The sequence below is a fragment of the Bombina bombina genome, chromosome 3 (genome assembly GCF_027579735.1).
Source record: "Bombina bombina isolate aBomBom1 chromosome 3, aBomBom1.pri, whole genome shotgun sequence".
Taxonomy (NCBI): Eukaryota; Metazoa; Chordata; class Amphibia; order Anura; family Bombinatoridae; genus Bombina; species Bombina bombina.
The window spans coordinates 31,680,116-31,698,104 of record NC_069501.1 but is presented as its reverse complement, the minus strand read 5'-3'; the positions used below and the strand labels follow the sequence as shown (position 1 = coordinate 31,698,104).

At 42.1% G+C, this 17,989-nt stretch overlaps 1 protein-coding gene across 1 annotated transcript in view; it reads left to right on the top strand.

The window, feature by feature from the left end:
* The window catches only part of SPAG17 (sperm associated antigen 17), a 783,114-nt gene that overhangs the window by 309,614 nt on the left and 455,511 nt on the right, over window positions 1-17,989 (top strand). Inside the window, exons 5-10 of the mRNA XM_053705129.1 lie at window positions 1,836-2,004; window positions 2,738-2,914; window positions 3,354-3,535; window positions 3,859-4,017; window positions 6,789-6,888; window positions 7,087-7,208. Of these exons, the coding sequence (XP_053561104.1) occupies window positions 1,836-2,004; window positions 2,738-2,914; window positions 3,354-3,535; window positions 3,859-4,017; window positions 6,789-6,888; window positions 7,087-7,208 (909 nt within the window). The remainder of the gene's footprint in view (window positions 1-1,835; window positions 2,005-2,737; window positions 2,915-3,353; window positions 3,536-3,858; window positions 4,018-6,788; window positions 6,889-7,086; window positions 7,209-17,989) is intronic.

Below are 17,989 nucleotides of genomic sequence, written 5' to 3'. Positions count from 1 at the left end.
TACAGTCAGTGACATAGAAGAAAAGGAGACGGGTGATCGATGGACAAAAAGACAAATGCAGTCGGACATACAGTCAATAACATAACATACATGACTAAGGGCCTATAGCAGGCCTGAAAGGTTGTATTTTTGCTTAGAAACAAAATATGAGAAAATAAAGGTCTTTTAAAATTACTGGTGGCTGGAACAATCTTTTGCTTGATAGAAGAAAAGGAGACAGGTGATCGATGGACAAATAGACAAATGCAGTCGGACATACAGTCAGTGACATAGAAGAAAAGGAGACGGGTGATCGATGGACAAATAGACAAATGCAGTTGAACATATAGTCAGTGACATAGAAGAAAAGGAAACATGTGATCAATGGACAAATAGACAAATGCAGTCGGACATACAGTCAATAACATAGAAGAAAAGGAGACGGGTGATCGATGGACAAATAGACAAATGCAGTCGGACATACAGTCAATAACATAGAAGAAAAGCAGACGGGTGATCGATGGACAAATAGACTAATGCAGTCGGACATACAGTCAATAACATAGAATAAAAGGAGACGGGTGATCGATGGACAAATAGACAAATGCAGTTGAACATATAGTCAGTGACATAGAAGAAAAGGAAACATGGGATCAATGGACAAATAGACAAATGCAGTCGGACATACAGTCAATAACATAGAAGAAAAGCAGACGGGTGATGGATGGACAAATAGACAAATGCAGACAGACATACAGTCAGTGACATAGAAGAAAAGGAGACAGCTCTGTAAAAAGTACTTTTAATTATTGTTAGAGTAGAGATGATTCTGCTGTTCAGTGAAGCTTATTAGTCATTTAAAGATATATGAAAGCCAATTTTTGATTTCAGGTTTCAGATGAAGCAAGAATTTAACTCAATTTAGCAAATGTGGTTCATTCTTTTGTTATTCTATGTTAAAGAAGCAGTAATGCACTACAGGTAGCTAACTGATCACAGTGGGTGAGCCAATGACAAACTAGATAATCTAAGTAAATTGGAAAGTTGTTTAAAACGGCATTCTCTGTCTGAATCATGATTTTTTGGGGGGAGTTTCCTGTCCCTTTAAGTGAGGAACCATGAAGTGCCGCAAACATTTTTTTAGGAGAGATGATTCACACCACTCCAGGTCATTGTTGCTGAGGACATGGGAATAGTCAGATTTATTTTTAAAGTTAAAGGGACAGTCTATATAATTGTTATTGTTTTAAAAGGTAGATAATCCCTTTATTACCCATTCTCCAGTTTTGCACAACCAACAGTAATAATAATACACGTTTTACCTCTGTGATTGCCTTGTATCTAAGCATCTTTTGACAGCCCCCTGATCACATGACTTTTTATTTATTATCTATTGACTTGCATTTAATGCTGTGTTGTTCTAACTCTTAAATAACTTATCAGGTGAGAGCACAATGTTATCTATATGGCCCATATGTACTAGCAGTCTCCTGTTATGAAAAGTAAATAAAAAAAACGTGATAAGAGGCTGTCTGTGGTGGCTTAGAAACAGGCAGACATTTAGAGGTTTAAATGTTATAAAGTATATTAATCTAACAATGTGGGTTGTGCAAAGCTGGGGAATGGGTAATAAAGGCGTTATCGGTCTTTTTACACAATAACAATTGCAGCTATATTACAAAATGCAGAGTTTTGAGTACAGCCAATAGTGAATATTGTCCATAACTCTGCTGACCATTGTGTTACACGGCTTTACTGCACTGTTATAGTGATTGCTCTTCTTGTGACCTTGTTCTTGCTTTTTTAAGCCACAGGGATAAAACGAGTATTGAAATAACAAACATATTATCTGTTAGTCTACAGAGGAGAAAACTAAAAGCAACAAAACAGCAAAGGAAAAACCATCAAGTGCTAAATCTATTGGAAAAGGAAAAGGGAAGAAAGCACCAGAGGGTCCTCCTCCTGTAAAAAAGCAAACGACTCTGAAGCGCAGAGGAGAAGAAGATGAGGCCAAGCGTTTTATTGGTATGTTGTGGGTCACGTTCCTCTGTTCCCTTCTGAGTCCTCTTTGCCTTTATCATTTACTGCTACTGATCAGGGGGAACCACCAGGGCCAGGAGAAAATAAAACGACTCTCTACTTCTTCTAATGGGGGGGTAAATCATGAAAGCCATAACTTCTAATATTGGATATCTTTTAACATCTAAGGGCCAGTAATTTCCCACAAGACAGGGCCCTCACACTTTCTGTATCATTATCACATTAGTGTGTCATTGACATTTACAATCACCATAATGCAGTGGTGTAGGGAGATATCTTTGCACCTTATCCCCTCTGACTTTCTTTATCCTGATGCTTCTACTGTACCTCCATGATCACTCTTCTCTCCATGTTCATCTGGGCTGTCTGCCGCTACCTCCTTCTATGTACATAGTCGCCCTTAATATACGTTTTTTATCTCCACGATCGCTATGACTACCTTCTTAACTGATGGGCACAGATGTTGTACTCCATACATAGCTAGGTATAAGGCTTTGCAGACCTTCTGTACATTTACTTTGCAGATAAAATGCAATATAAATGTATCTGCAGTCATCTCTTGTTCATGCATAGACAGTGCTACAGAGATCCATGAAAAACTCTTGTAATGAGCCCATTTAATAAATAATATTATACATTTTATTAAATAGAGTTCTGTTAGTAGGGCGGATGGGGAGAATTGATCAGACTTGGTGTGGGATTGTTAATATCTTTACAGATGATGAACCAGACGATGGGGCTCAGCATTACATCATAGTCCTTGGATTCTATCAGCCTCAGATCCTCGTGCTGTTGGCTGATCTCGGGATCAATGTGTCCAGTGTAATTAGAATATCTTCCCAGAACTATGCTAGCCTGGCAGCTCATCAGACGGAGGCATTCCTATCACCAGAAGGTACAAGTCACATATGTTAATGCAATTTGATGATCATGATGTTTAAAACAGTGCTCATATAATGGTAATGACGACTACTGATTGAGGGAGCTACATGAAGCTTAGTTTGTTTTTTGGGGTGAGAGTAAAATATGGAATAAGAAGTAGAAATAGAGCAAAATACGAGACAATAAAAGTCACTAAAGGTGGCACATTTGTCTGGATAGTTCCAGTAGACACTTGTTTCTAGTCTAGGAGGGATAACAATGAGACTGAATATCCCCAAGTGCTAAACCCCGTGTTTAAATTCACAATCAGGGGCAATATTTCCAAGGCAGGTGGTCATGTAGGGAAGTTATTGGTGAAATTACTGCATCATTCTAAAAACAATATATGCCTGCTATCATGGTGTATTAACACTAGATGATCACAAGCTTTGTCTCATTTGTATTATCCTTAGTTGTCGAAGCTGAACTGCAAAGGAAGCAAAAAGTAAGAAAATCCCTAGACATGTTTTGGAAATACTTGGAGCCCATCCTGAACAGCGGCAGGCCTGGACCCGCACTGTCACAGGTGGCCCGGCTGCAGCATTTGGTCAAAGACAATATCCACCCTGCTTCATGGAGTGATGGAGAAATGCTGGTTTGTGATAAAGCTCCTTTACCTTCTGTTATTTATACAATTAAACACACATCCACTGACGCTAAGCAGGTGAAAACCTCTAGACCTATCACTAGGGTTAGATTTTAAGGCTTATTGATTAAAGGAAATTATAAAAAAGTGAAGTTTTTACTTAGTGTTATTCAAGAGAGTATAATGTATTGTGTTTAACCCCATTGCTGCCATTTATAGGCAAGTGCTATACATTCTGATGGACCACATAGAAAACCCAGCCAGTGAAGTGACTTGGTTAGGTACTGACCTTGGTCACTTATCCTTTAAGGAGAATATTTTGTCTCTCATAGCTTGAGTACGGTACTGAGATATTTGAAAGCATAGCCTGCCTCATGTATGATTGCTTGGACTGGAGAAGACAGCACCAGCATTATCTGAACAACATGAAGATCATCAATGTCCCATTGGTGGTCAGTGAGCCCCAAGTGACACATCTATCAGGTTCTGTGGTGAGTTATGTTTTATTTTTACTTTACAGTGCAGTGTGCACTTATTTAAAAACACTCCGTAATCAGTAAAACCCTAAGGCATCATGTAGCCACCTATATACAACACCATGATAATATAACATGAGGATTCAGTCCAAACTGTAGAACTGATTTTACATTTTGTACACTAGCAAAGTCTTCTCTAGTTATTTTCCAGGAGAGATGGTCCCAAGCTTGATGGTACTTCATTTATTGTATTTTTTTATATTTAATTGAGGTAATTCCGTTATACTGATTTATTAAATTAAAAAGGGAGCTATTATGTACTTAAAAGCTTTAACTCAGCTATAAAAGGTCTCTATCAAAGTGCTTTTTTATTCAAGTGCACTGTATTAGCCTATAAAGTAATTGTGACCCCCTCCCCCATTGCAAAAAACCTAATCACAACCTCCTCTACTTCACTGATGTGACCCTCTACCACAGGTTCACCCTAACTGTGACCCCCTACTGCAAAAACTTAACCCCAACCCCCTCCACTGCACTGATATGACCCCCTACCACAAGTTTACCCTAACTGTGACCCCCTACTGTAAAAACCTAATCACAACCTCCTCCACTGCACTGGTGTGACCCCCTACCACAGGTTCACCCTAACTGTGACTACCTACTGCAAAAACGTAACCCCGACCTCCTCCACTGCACTGGTGTGACCCCCTACCACAGGTTCACCCCAACTGTGACCCCCCCCACTGTAAAAAACCTAATCCAAACCTCCTCCACTGCACTGATGTTACCCCCTACCACAAGTTCACCTTAACGGGTCGGCCTGGGGCTGTCCGACGCTGGCCCTCCACTTCTCGGTTGCTAGGGAAGATTATCTCATCTCTCCTGGGCTTGGGGCATCCTGGGGGGTTCCTGCTGGCATTTATCCCCTGAGCCCTAGGATAGTCACATGCAAAGTTCCAAACAAGTTTGCCAAGGCCGGCTCCCAAACAGTTGCTCTCCCACAAGTTTCAGTGTTTTTAAGTATTATGGCCACACTGCCTCCCTCTGTGACACTCGGTTGAGTACCGGCTGACCCACCCATAAACAAAGCCATTGCCGGTTTCCCCGCTGTATACGGTAGAGATCATGCCCAGCTACTTGCCCAGCTACTGGGGAGAGAGACGGGATGTCTCTCCTCCTGGGAAAGGGATCTGTCACTGGGGAGGGAGACCGGCTACCTCCGCTCCCTGAGAAACTGTGCTGCCGCTGGGGAGGGAGACCGGTTGTCTCCGCTCCCTGGAAGGGGTGCTGCTGTTGGGGATGGAGACTGGCTGTCTCCATTCCCTGGAAGGTGTGCTGCCACTGGGGAGAGTTATCGACATTCGTCTCTCCCTGTGTAAGGGGAGGGAGGACGACTACCTCCACTCCCAGGGGATGGCTCTGCCACTGGGGAGAGAGACCGACTGTCTCCTCTCCCTTCTCCTGGCTCTGCCGCTGGGGAGAGAGACTGACTGTCTCCTCTCCCAGGAAGGGGTTCTGCTTACAAGGAGAGAGGACAACTACCTCCGCTCCCAGGGGATGGCTCTGCCGCTGGGGAGAGAGACCGACTGTCTCCTCTCCCTTCTCCTGGCTCTGCCGCTGGGGAGAGAGACTGACTGTCTCCTCTCCCAGGAAGGGGTTCTGCTTACAAGGAGAGAGGACAACTACCTCCGCTCCCAGGGGATGGCTCTGTCGCTGGGGAGAGAGACCGGCTGTCTCCTTTCCCTGCTCCTGGTTCTGCTGCTGGGGAGAGAGCCTGACTGTCTCCTCTCCCAGGAAGGGCTTCTGCTTACGGGGAGGGAGGACGACTACCTCCGCTCCAAGGGGATGGCTCTGCCGCTTGGGAGAGAGACAGACTGTCTCCTCTCCCTGCTCCTGGCTGTGCCACGGGGGAGAGAGACCGTGATCCGCTACTGGGGACCGGAGTTACAGCCCGGTAAGGATAGGGGAGGGGTAGGTGGCAGTTTTGGGGTGATCCCGGGGGAGCAAAGGGCCACTGGAGCGACCAGGGGTAAAGTTAGCAGGTGTCCTGCTGTTCTGTGGCCGACCGGGAGTTCCAGGAGCACATCCAGCCTGTGAGGGACTAGGCGGGTGTACGTTGTGAGGCAGCTGACCGGGAGTTCAAGGAGCCCGGCCAGCCTAGGAGGGTTTTTCCGGTCAGAGACCAGCTCTTCTCTGACAAAGTAGGAACACAAAAACAAGCAAACAAAGACTCCTAGAGCTTGCGGTTGCTCCAAGGAGCCCAAAACTGATGAGAAACAACAGGGGTGAGGTAGTAGGGGGGTAGGGGTTTAACCCTCCTTGGTGCCTGGTGTCCGTGACAGAAGCTTTGGCTGTCTGGTATCCGTGACAGAAATCATCTCTCCCAGACACTTCTGCGCCACTGATCTGTTGCTGTGATAGAGTATTCAAGATACAGCAATAGAACAATGTCAAAAAGCCACTGTTTATCACCAGAAAAGCCAGATTACACTGCTGGCAGAATTACCCCCACTTGTCTCCTGCCTCTTCTATGTAAGTCCTGATACACAAGGATGTGCAAGGACGCTCAGGAAAATCCAAAGACTGACTTCTAGGGTCAAGCAACTGGAATAGTCAAATGTAATTCCTTATCTGGCCTGTGCTGTGCATTTACTGTCTTTATACCAAGATAGAGCAGTTAATAAGATGATCACCAGTGGTTGAGGTACTTATGGGCTTTTTATATTTTTAGTTAAGTTAATTGATCGCCAGTTTCATTGTGTGATGTTTCAACTCTTCATTCCTAGGTCGGTGGAGCCCAGTCGCCAACTGCTTTAATGAAAAAAAAAACTTCTATGGAAGAGATCCAGCCAGCATTGTCCCTTCCCCCATCTACTCCGTTACACGGTACGTATGTAAAAAAAACAGAGCGTTGTCTAAGTTATTGTTTGCAGTTAATTCATCACCAAATAATTTTTTTATAGAGGCTAATTCCTCTGTTATATTATTAGCAGCTGTGTTATCTAAAACCCTTCCTTCCTTTACTTGTCCCAGTAAACACTCTATGGTTGGTGCTAAGCGCTTTTTCTCCTCTGTCTCATACAGCTGAGGTAGAAGTCTCATCTGTGCCTGAAGAGGTGGACATGCGGTTCTACAATGATCTGTTGAATGATGTGCCGGAGGAGCAGCTCTCTGTGCCAGTCTTACTGCACTGCATGCTAAGTCAGGTGAGGTGCCATGCAAGAGGGCAGTGACATGGGTGATGGTGCTTTACATAACATTAGTGGTTGTGTCTTACATCACGTACTATGTAAAACATTTGTAGCTATGGATCATATCAGGGGCTATGGATAACATTAGTGGCTGTGCTTTATGACGTGGGCTATGGATAACATTAGTGGCTGTGCTTTATGATGTGGGCTATGGATAACATTAGTGGTTGTGCTTTATGACGTGGGCTATGGATAACATTAGTGGCTGTGCTTTATGACGTGGGCTATGGATAACATTAGTGGCTGTGCTTTATGTTGTGGGCTATTGATAACATTAGTGGCTTTTCTTTATGACGTGGGCTATGCATAACATTAGTTGTGCTTTATGTTGTGGGCTATGGATAACATTAGTGGCTGTGCTTTATGTTGTGGGCTATATATAACATTAGTGGCTGTGCTTTATGACGTGGGCTATGGATAACATTAGTGGCTATGCTTTATGTCATGGGATATGGATAACGTTAGTGGCTGTGCTTTATGTCTTGGGCTATGGATAACGTTAGTGGCTGTGCTTTATGACGTGGGCTATGGATAACATTAGTGGCTGTGCTCTATATCCTGGGCTATAGATAACATTAGTGACTGTGCTCTATGACGTTGGCTATGGATAACGTTAGTGGCTGTGCGTTATGACGTGGGCTATGGATAACATTAGTGGCTGTGCTTTATGCCATGGGCTATGGATAACATTAGTGGCTGTGCTTTATGACATGGGCTATGGATAACATTAGTGGCTTTGCTTTATGACGTGGGCTATGGATAACATTAGTGGCTTTGATTTATGACGTGGGCTATGGATAACATCAGTGGTTGTGCTTTATGACGTGGGTTATAGATAACATTAGTTTCTGTGCTTTATGTTGTGGGCTATAGATAACATTAGTGGCTGTGCTTTATGATGTGGGCTATGGATAACATTAGTGGCTGTGCTCTATGTCGTGAGTTATGGATATCATTAGTGGCTTTGCTTTATGTCAGGCGGACGCTATGGATAACATTAGTGGCTGTGCTTTATGTCCTGGGCTATGGATAACATTAGTGGCTGTGCTTTATGACGTGGGCTATGGATAACATTAGTGGCTGTGCTTTATGTCCTGGGCTATGGATAACATTAGTGGCTGTGCTCTATGTCCTGGTCTATGGATAACATTAGTGGCTGTGCTTTATGGCGTGGTCTATGGATAAAATTAGTGGCTGTGCTTTATGTCATGGGCTATGGATAACATTAGTGGCTGTGCTTTATGTCATGGGCTATGGATACCATTAGTGGCTGTGCTTTATGACGTGGGCTCTGGATAACATTAGTGGCTGTGCTTTATGACGTGGGCTATGGATAACATTAGTGGCTGTGCTTTATGACGTGGGCTATGGATAACATTAGTGGTTGTGCTTTATGACGTGGGCTCTGGATAACATTAGTGGCTGTGCTTTATGATGTGGGCTATGTATAACGTTAGTGGCTGTGCTTTATGACGTGGGCTTTGTATAACGTTAGTGGCTGTGCTTTATGACGTGGGCTATGGATAACATTAGTGGCTGTGCTTTATGACGTGGGCTATGGATAACATTAGTGGCTGTGCTTTATGACGTGGGCTATGGATAACATTAGTGGCTGTGCTTTATGACGTGGGCTCTGGATAACATTAGTGGCTGTGCTTTATGACGTGGGCTATGGATAACGTTAGTGGCTGTGCTTTATGATGTGGGCTATGGATAACGTTAGTGGTTGTGCTTTATGTTGTGGGCTATGGATATCATTAGTGGCTTTTCTTTATGTCAGGCGGATGCTATGGATAACATTAGTGGCTGTGCTCTATGTCCTGGGCTATGGATAACATTAGTGGCTGTGCTTTATGACGTGGGCTATGGATAACATTAGTGGCTGTGCTTTATGTCCTGGGCTATGGATAACATTTGTGGCTGTGCTTTATGGCGTGGTCTATGGATAACATTAGTAGCTGGGCTTTATGTCATGGGCTATGGATAACATTAGTTGCTGTGCTTTATGTCATGGGCTATGGATAACATTAGTGGCTGTGCTTTATGACGTGGGCTATGGATAACATTAGTGGCTGTGCTTTATGTCCTGGGCTATGGATAACATTTGTGGCTGTGCTTTATGGTGTGGGCTATGGATAACATTAGTGGCTGTGCTTTATGTCATGGGTTATGGATAACATTAGTGGCTGTGCTTTATGTCATGGGCTATTGATAACATTAGTGGCTGTGCTTTATGACATGGGCTCTGGATAACATTAGTGGCTGTGCTTTATGATGTGGGCTATGGATAACGTTAGTGGCTGTGCTTTATGACGTGGGCTATGGATAACATTAGTGGCTGTGCTTTATGATGTGGGCTATGGATAACATTAGGGGCTGTGCTTTATGACGTGGGCTATGGATAACATTAGTGGATGTGCTTTATGACGTGGGCTCTGGATAACATTAGTGGCTGTGCTTTATGACGTGGGCTATGGATAACGTTAGTGGCTGTGCTTTATGATGTGGGCTATGGATAACGTTAGTGGTTGTGCTTTATGTTGTGGGCTATGGGTAACATTAGTGGTTGTGCTTTATGTCGTGGGCTATGGATACCATTATTGGCTGTGCTTTATGTTGTGGGCTATTGATAACATTAGTGGCTTTTCTTTATGACGTGGGCTATGCATAACATTAGTTGTTGTGCTTTATGACGTGGGTTATGGATAACATTAGTTTCTGTGCTTTATGTTGTGGGCTATAGATAACATTAGTGGCTGTGCTTTATGATGTGGGCTATGGATAACATTAGTGGCTGTGCTCTATGTCGTGGGCTATGGATATCATTAGTGGCTTTGCTTTATGTCAGGCCGACGCTATGGATAACATTAGTGGCTCTGCTTTATGACGTGGGCTATGGATAACATTAGTGGCTGTGCTTTATGTTGTGGGCTATATATAACATTAGTGGCTGTGCTTTATGACGTGGGCTATGGATAACATTAGTGGCTATGCTTTATGTCATGGGATATGGATAACGTTAGTGGCTGTGCTTTATGTCTTGGGCTATGGATAACGTTAGTGGCTGTGCTTTATGACGTGGGCTATGGATAACATTAGTGGCTGTGCTCTATATCCTGGGCTATAGATAACATTAGTGACTGTGCTCTATGACGTTGGCTATGGATAACGTTAGTGGCTGTGCGTTATGACGTGGGCTATGGATAACATTAGTGGCTGTGCTTTATGCCATGGGCTATGGATAACATTAGTGGCTGTGCTTTATGACATGGGCTATGGATAACATTAGTGGCTTTGCTTTATGACGTGGGCTATGGATAACATTAGTGGCTTTGATTTATGACGTGGGCTATGGATAACATCAGTGGTTGTGCTTTATGACATGGGTTATAGATAACATTAGTTTCTGTGCTTTATGTTGTGGGCTATAGATAACATTAGTGGCTGTGCTTTATGATGTGGGCTATGGATAACATTAGTGGCTGTGCTCTATGTCGTGAGTTATGGATATCATTAGTGGCTTTGCTTTATGTCAGGCGGACGCTATGGATAACATTAGTGGCTGTGCTTTATGACGTGGGCTATGGATAACATTAGTGGCTGTGCTTTATGACGTGGGCTATGGATAAAATAGTGGCTGTGCTTTATGTCCTGGGCTATGGATAACATTAGTGGCTGTGCTCTATGTCCTGGTCTATGGATAACATTAGTGGCTGTGCTTTATGGCGTGGTCTATGGATAAAATTAGTGGCTGTGCTTTATGTCATGGGCTATGGATAACATTAGTGGCTGTGCTTTATGTCATGGGCTATGGATACCATTAGTGGCTGTGCTTTATGACGTGGGCTCTGGATAACATTAGTGGCTGTGCTTTATGACGTGGGCTATGGATAACATTAGTGGCTGTGCTTTATGACGTGGGCTATGGATAACATTAGTGGTTGTGCTTTATGACGTGGGCTCTGGATAACATTAGTGGCTGTGCTTTATGATGTGGGCTATGTATAACGTTAGTGGCTGTGCTTTATGACGTGGGCTTTGTATAACGTTAGTGGCTGTGCTTTATGACGTGGGCTATGGATAACATTAGTGGCTGTGCTTTATGACGTGGGCTATGGATAACATTAGTGGCTGTGCTTTATGACGTGGGCTATGGATAACATTAGTGGCTGTGCTTTATGACGTGGGCTCTGGATAACATTAGTGGCTGTGCTTTATGACGTGGGCTATGGATAACGTTAGTGGCTGTGCTTTATGATGTGGGCTATGGATAACGTTAGTGGTTGTGCTTTATGTTGTGGGCTATGGATATCATTAGTGGCTTTTCTTTATGTCAGGCGGATGCTATGGATAACATTAGTGGCTGTGCTCTATGTCCTGGGCTATGGATAACATTAGTGGCTGTGCTTTATGACGTGGGCTATGGATAACATTAGTGGCTGTGCTTTATGTCCTGGGCTATGGATAACATTTGTGGCTGTGCTTTATGGCGTGGTCTATGGATAACATTAGTAGCTGGGCTTTATGTCATGGGCTATGGATAACATTAGTTGCTGTGCTTTATGTCATGGGCTATGGATAACATTAGTGGCTGTGCTTTATGACGTGGGCTATGGATAACATTAGTGGCTGTGCTTTATGTCCTGGGCTATGGATAACATTTGTGGCTGTGCTTTATGGTGTGGGCTATGGATAACATTAGTGGCTGTGCTTTATGTCATGGGTTATGGATAACATTAGTGGCTGTGCTTTATGTCATGGGCTATTGATAACATTAGTGGCTGTGCTTTATGACATGGGCTCTGGATAACATTAGTGGCTGTGCTTTATGATGTGGGCTATGGATAACGTTAGTGGCTGTGCTTTATGACGTGGGCTATGGATAACATTAGTGGCTGTGCTTTATGATGTGGGCTATGGATAACATTAGGGGCTGTGCTTTATGACGTGGGCTATGGATAACATTAGTGGATGTGCTTTATGACGTGGGCTCTGGATAACATTAGTGGCTGTGCTTTATGACGTGGGCTATGGATAACGTTAGTGGCTGTGCTTTATGATGTGGGCTATGGATAACGTTAGTGGTTGTGCTTTATGTTGTGGGCTATGGGTAACATTAGTGGTTGTGCTTTATGTCGTGGGCTATGGATACCATTAGTGGCTGTGCTTTATGTTGTGGGCTATTGATAACATTAGTGGCTTTTCTTTATGACGTGGGCTATGCATAACATTAGTTGTTGTGCTTTATGACGTGGGTTATGGATAACATTAGTTTCTGTGCTTTATGTTGTCTGCTATAGATAACATTAGTGGCTGTGCTTTATGATGTGGGCTATGGATAACATTAGTGGCTGTGCTCTATGTCGTGGGCTATGGATATCATTAGTGGCTTTGCTTTATGTCAGGCGGACGCTATGGATAACATTAGTGGCTCTGCTTTATGACGTGGGCTATGGATAACATTAGTGGCTGTGCTTTATATCCTGGGCTATGGATAACATTAGTGGCTGTGCTCTATGTCCTGGGCTATGGATAACATTTGTGGCTGTGCTTTATGGCGTGGTCTATGGATAACATTAGTGGCTGTGCTTTATGTCATGGGCTATGGATAACATTAGTGGTTGTGCTTTATGACGTGGGCTCTGGATAAAATTAGTGGCTGTGCTTTATGACGTAGGCTATGGATAACATTAGTGGTTGTGCTTTATAACGTGGGCTATGAATAACATTAGTGGTTGTGCTTTATGACATGGGCTATAGCTAACATTAGTGGCTGTGCTTTATGTTGTGGGCTATGGATAACATTAGTGGCTGTGCTTTATGTTGTGGGCTATGGATAACATTAGTGGTTGTGCTCTATGTTGTGGGCTATAGATAACATTAGTGGCTGTGCTTTATGACGTGGGCTATAGATAACATTGGTAGCTGTGCTCTATGTCGTGGGCTATGGATAACATTGGTGGCTGTGCTTTATGTCCTGGACTATGGATAACATTAGTGGCTGTGCTTTATGTTGTGGGTTTTGGATAACATTAGTGGCTGAGCTTTATGACGTAGGCTATGGATTACATTAGTGGCTTTGCTTTATGACGTGGGCTATGGATAACATTAGTGGCTTTGCTTTATGACGTGGGCTATGGATAACAGTGACTGTGCTTTATGACGTGGGCTATGGATAACATTAGTGGCTGTGCTTTATGTTGTGGGCTATGGATAACATTAGTGGCTGTGCTTTATGTCGTGGGCTATAGATAACATTAGTGGCTGTGCTTTATGTCCTGAGCTATGGATAACATTAGTGACTGTGCTTTATGACGTGGGCTATGGATAACATTAGTGGCTGTGCTTTATGTTGTGGGCTATGGATAACATTAGTGGCTGTGCTTTATGTCCTGAGCTATGGATAACATTAGTGGCTGTGCTTTATGTCCTGGGCTATGGATAACATTAGTGGCTGTGCTTTATGACGTAGGCTATGGATAACATTAGTGGCTGTGCTTTATGTCCTGGACTATGGATAACATAAGTGGCTGTGCTTTATGACGTGGGCTATAGATAACATTAGTGGCTGTGCTTTATGTTGTGGGCTTTGGATAACATTAGTGGCTGTGCTTTATGACGTGGGCTATGGATAGCATTAGTGGCTTTGCTTTATGACGTGGGCTATGGATAACAGTGGTTGTGCTTTATGTCCTGGGCTATGGATAACATTAGTGGCTGTGCTTTATGTCCTGGGCTATGGATAACATTAGTGGCTGTGCTTTATGTTGTGGGCTATGAATAACATTAGTGGCTGTGCTTTATGTCGTGAGCTATAGATAACATTAGTGGCTGTGCTTTATGTCCTAGGCTATGGATAACATTAGTGGCTGTGCTTTATGACGTAGGCTATGGATAACATTAGTGGCTGTGCTTTATGACGTGGGCTATGGATAACATTAGTGGCTGTGCTTTATGTCCTGGGCTATGGATAACATTAGTGGATGTGCTTTATGTTGTGGGCTATGAATAACATTAGTGGCTTTGCTTTATTACGTGGGCTATGTATAACAGTGGTTGTGCTTTATGTCCTGGGCTATTAATAACATTAGTGTCTGTACTTTATGACATGGACTATGAATAACATTAGTGGCTGTGCTTTATGTCCTGGGCTATGGATAACATTAGTGGCTGTGCTTTATGTTGTGGGCTATGAATAACATTAGTGGCTGTGCTTTATGTCGTGAGCTATAGATAACATTAGTGGCTGTGCTTTATGTCCTGGGCTATGGATAACATTAGTGGCTGTGCTTTATGATGTAGGCTATGGATAACATTAGTGGCTGTGCTTTACGACGTGGGCTATCTATAACATTAGTGGCTGTGCTTTATGACGTGGGCTATGAATAACATTTGTGGCTGTGCTTTATGACGTGGGCTATGGATAACATTAGTGGCTGTGCTTTATGACGTGGGATATGGATAACATTAGTGGCTGTGCTTTATGACGTGGGCTATGGATAACATTAGTGGCTGTGCTTTATGATGTGGGCTATGGATAACATTAGTGGCTGTGCTTTATGATGTGGGCTATGGATAACATTAGTGGCTGTGCTTTATGATGTGGGCTATGGATAACATTAGTGGCTGTGCTTTATAACGTGGGCTATAAATAACATTAGTGGCTGTGCTTTATGACGTGGGCTATGAGTATCATTAGTGGCTGTGCTTTATGATGCGGGCTATGAATAACATTAGTGCCTGTGCTTTATGACGTGGGCTATGGATAACATTAGTGGCTGTGCTTTATGACGTGGGCTATGGATAACATTAGTGGCTGTGCTTTATGACGTGGGATATGGATAACATTAGTGGCTGTGCTTTATGACGTGGGCTATGGATAACATTAGTGGCTGTGCTTTATGATGTGGGCTATGGATAACATTAGTGGCTGTGCTTTATGATGTGGGCTATGGATAACATTAGTGGCTGTGCTTTATGATGTGGGCTATGGATAACATTAGTAGCTGTGCTTTATAACGTGGGCTATAAATAACATTAGTGGCTGTGCTTTATGACGTGGGCTATGAGTATCATTAGTGGCTGTGCTTTATGATGCGGGCTATGAATAACATTAGTGCCTGTGCTTTATGACGTGGGCTATGGATAACATTAGTGGCTGTGCTTTATTTTGTGGGCTATGGATAACATTAGTAGTTGTGTGTTACATCAATGACTATGTAAAATAGTGGTAGTTATGGATAACTACCACTATTTTACACCCCCTCTATACATCTGTTCCTTACTGTGTGTAAATAAATTGTTTGTCATTGAGGCAATAACCTCAGACACCCCCTCTATACATCTGTTCCTTACTGTGTGTAAATAAATTGTTTGGGATAAGCGCTCCAGCTAGGTAGAGCCAACCAGATTATTAAAAAATAAAATGAAATAACAAGAGGAACTAATGATAATAAAAGAGAATTTTTATAGTGATTTAAGTAGATAACTAGTTAATGCATACAGAATATGTTAGCATATACTCAATTACATAAGATGCCGGCATCAGTAACAATCAAACATATTAATCATATTAAAAACAGAAAAATACAGCCGATATAAAATTTCTAAAAGGTTCCCTGAGTGTTTCTTAAAAATATATACGAATATGAATAAACTTGATAAAGGTAAATGACTCTTAGCACAGTGAAATTGGCTCGGCTAAATGTTACCAGTATTATTTTTAAGCAATGGAATATTTGGTCACAGCTAACACTGCCGAAACGCGTAGATTTGCTTACTCCTGTCAATTCAGAATTGTATTACTGGTAGTGTTACACTCCACAGGTTCATCCCTATCTCTATGATTAATATAGAGGGAGGACATATGAGTAATTCCTGTGTGTAACCAATTATATACTAAGGCTATTGAACTGCTAAATTGTTTTACTGGCACAAAAACAGGTTCATTTCTATCTCCTTGAATCAACACTGAGATCGATGTATGAATAATTCCTGTGTGCCCCCTTGTTTCTTCCTTTGCTCCCATCATAGCCCTAATATACACTAAAAACCAAGTGCTTAGGAGCTTCTTCGGATAAGGACAAGTTTCACATTTCAGAACGGACATAAAACCAAACGGATCAACACTCCATAGGATTCAGAGCTGCTGATAAAACAAACCGTTTTTTTCAAATTTGGACAGATTCTTTGGACATTGGACACTTGCAAGTATTGATACTAACCATCACATAAACAAGTATACTTTGTTACAATTAAGAATTGGATACAAATTTCAAACTTGTTGTGTTTAAGCATATCACAGAGATTGGAGGAATACAATAGTCAGGTGACGTGACGTCACACCTCCCGATCCATCACTCACAGTTACTTCTAACGGCTGAACAGATCAGACGCCTCCACTGAACACTGTGACCAAATATTCCATTGCTTAAAAATAATACTGGTAACATTTAGCCGAGCCAATTTCACTGTGCTAAGAGTCATTTACCTTTATCAAGTTTATTCATATTCGTATATATTTTTAAGAAACACTCAGGGAACCTTTTAGAAATTTTATATCGGCTGTATTTTTCTGTTTTTAATATGATTAATATGTTTGATTGTTACTGATGCCGGCATCTTATGTAATTGAGTATATGCTAACATATTCTGTATGCATTAACTAGTTATCTACTTAAATCACTATAAAAATTCTCTTTTATTATCATTAGTTCCTCTTGTTATTTCATTTTATTTTTTAATAATCTGGTTGGCTCTACCTAGCTGGAGCGCTTATCCCACACCACTCTCACCTCTTTATCGTATAGTCTGTAATTGGAGATTTTATCAGACCATATTAGGGATTCAAGCACAGAAACCTTTTCCTGATTAGCACTCACACCACCCTTTGTTTGTTTGTAAATAAATTGTTTGTCATTGAGGCAATAACATGAGACACCCCCTCTATACATCTGTTCCTTACTGTGTGTAAATAAATTGTTTGTCATTGAGGCAATAACCTCACACACCCCCTCTATACATCTGTGCCTTACTGTGTGTAAATAAATTGTTTGTTCTTGAGGTATTAACCTCAGACACCCCCTCTATACATCTGTTCCTTACTGTGTGTAAATAAATTGTTTGTCATTGAGGCAATAACCTCAGACACCCCCTCTATACATCTGTTCCTTACTGTGTGTAAATAAATTGTTTGTCATTGAGGCAATAACCTCAGACACCCCCTCTATACATCTGTTCCTTACTGTGTGTGTAAATAAATTGTTTGTCATTTAGGCAATAACCTCAGACACCCCCTCTATACATCTGTTCCTTACTGTGCGTGTAAATAAATTGTTTGTCATTGAGGCAATAACCTCAGACACCCCCTCTATACATCTGTTTCTTACTGTGTGTGTAAATAAATTGTTTGTCCTTGAGGTATTAACCTCAGACACCCCCTCTATACATCTGTTCCTTACTAAAAACAAACTTAGAGGTATGACCTCTACAAAAAGTACATATGTTTAGCACTCAAATTCCCTTTATAGGTAATATCGACAGAGTATAGAGTGGCGGATAAACTTGGCTATTAAAATATAATGGTAAGACAAAACAATTAAAATTACAGAAATTGGATCCATCAAATTGAGGACCGTGATGTGAATACCACTGGATATGAACTTATATGTTATCAGCGATATAATATATCTGGTTGGTACCTCTAGGTGCTCCAACTACTTGATGAAATTATATAA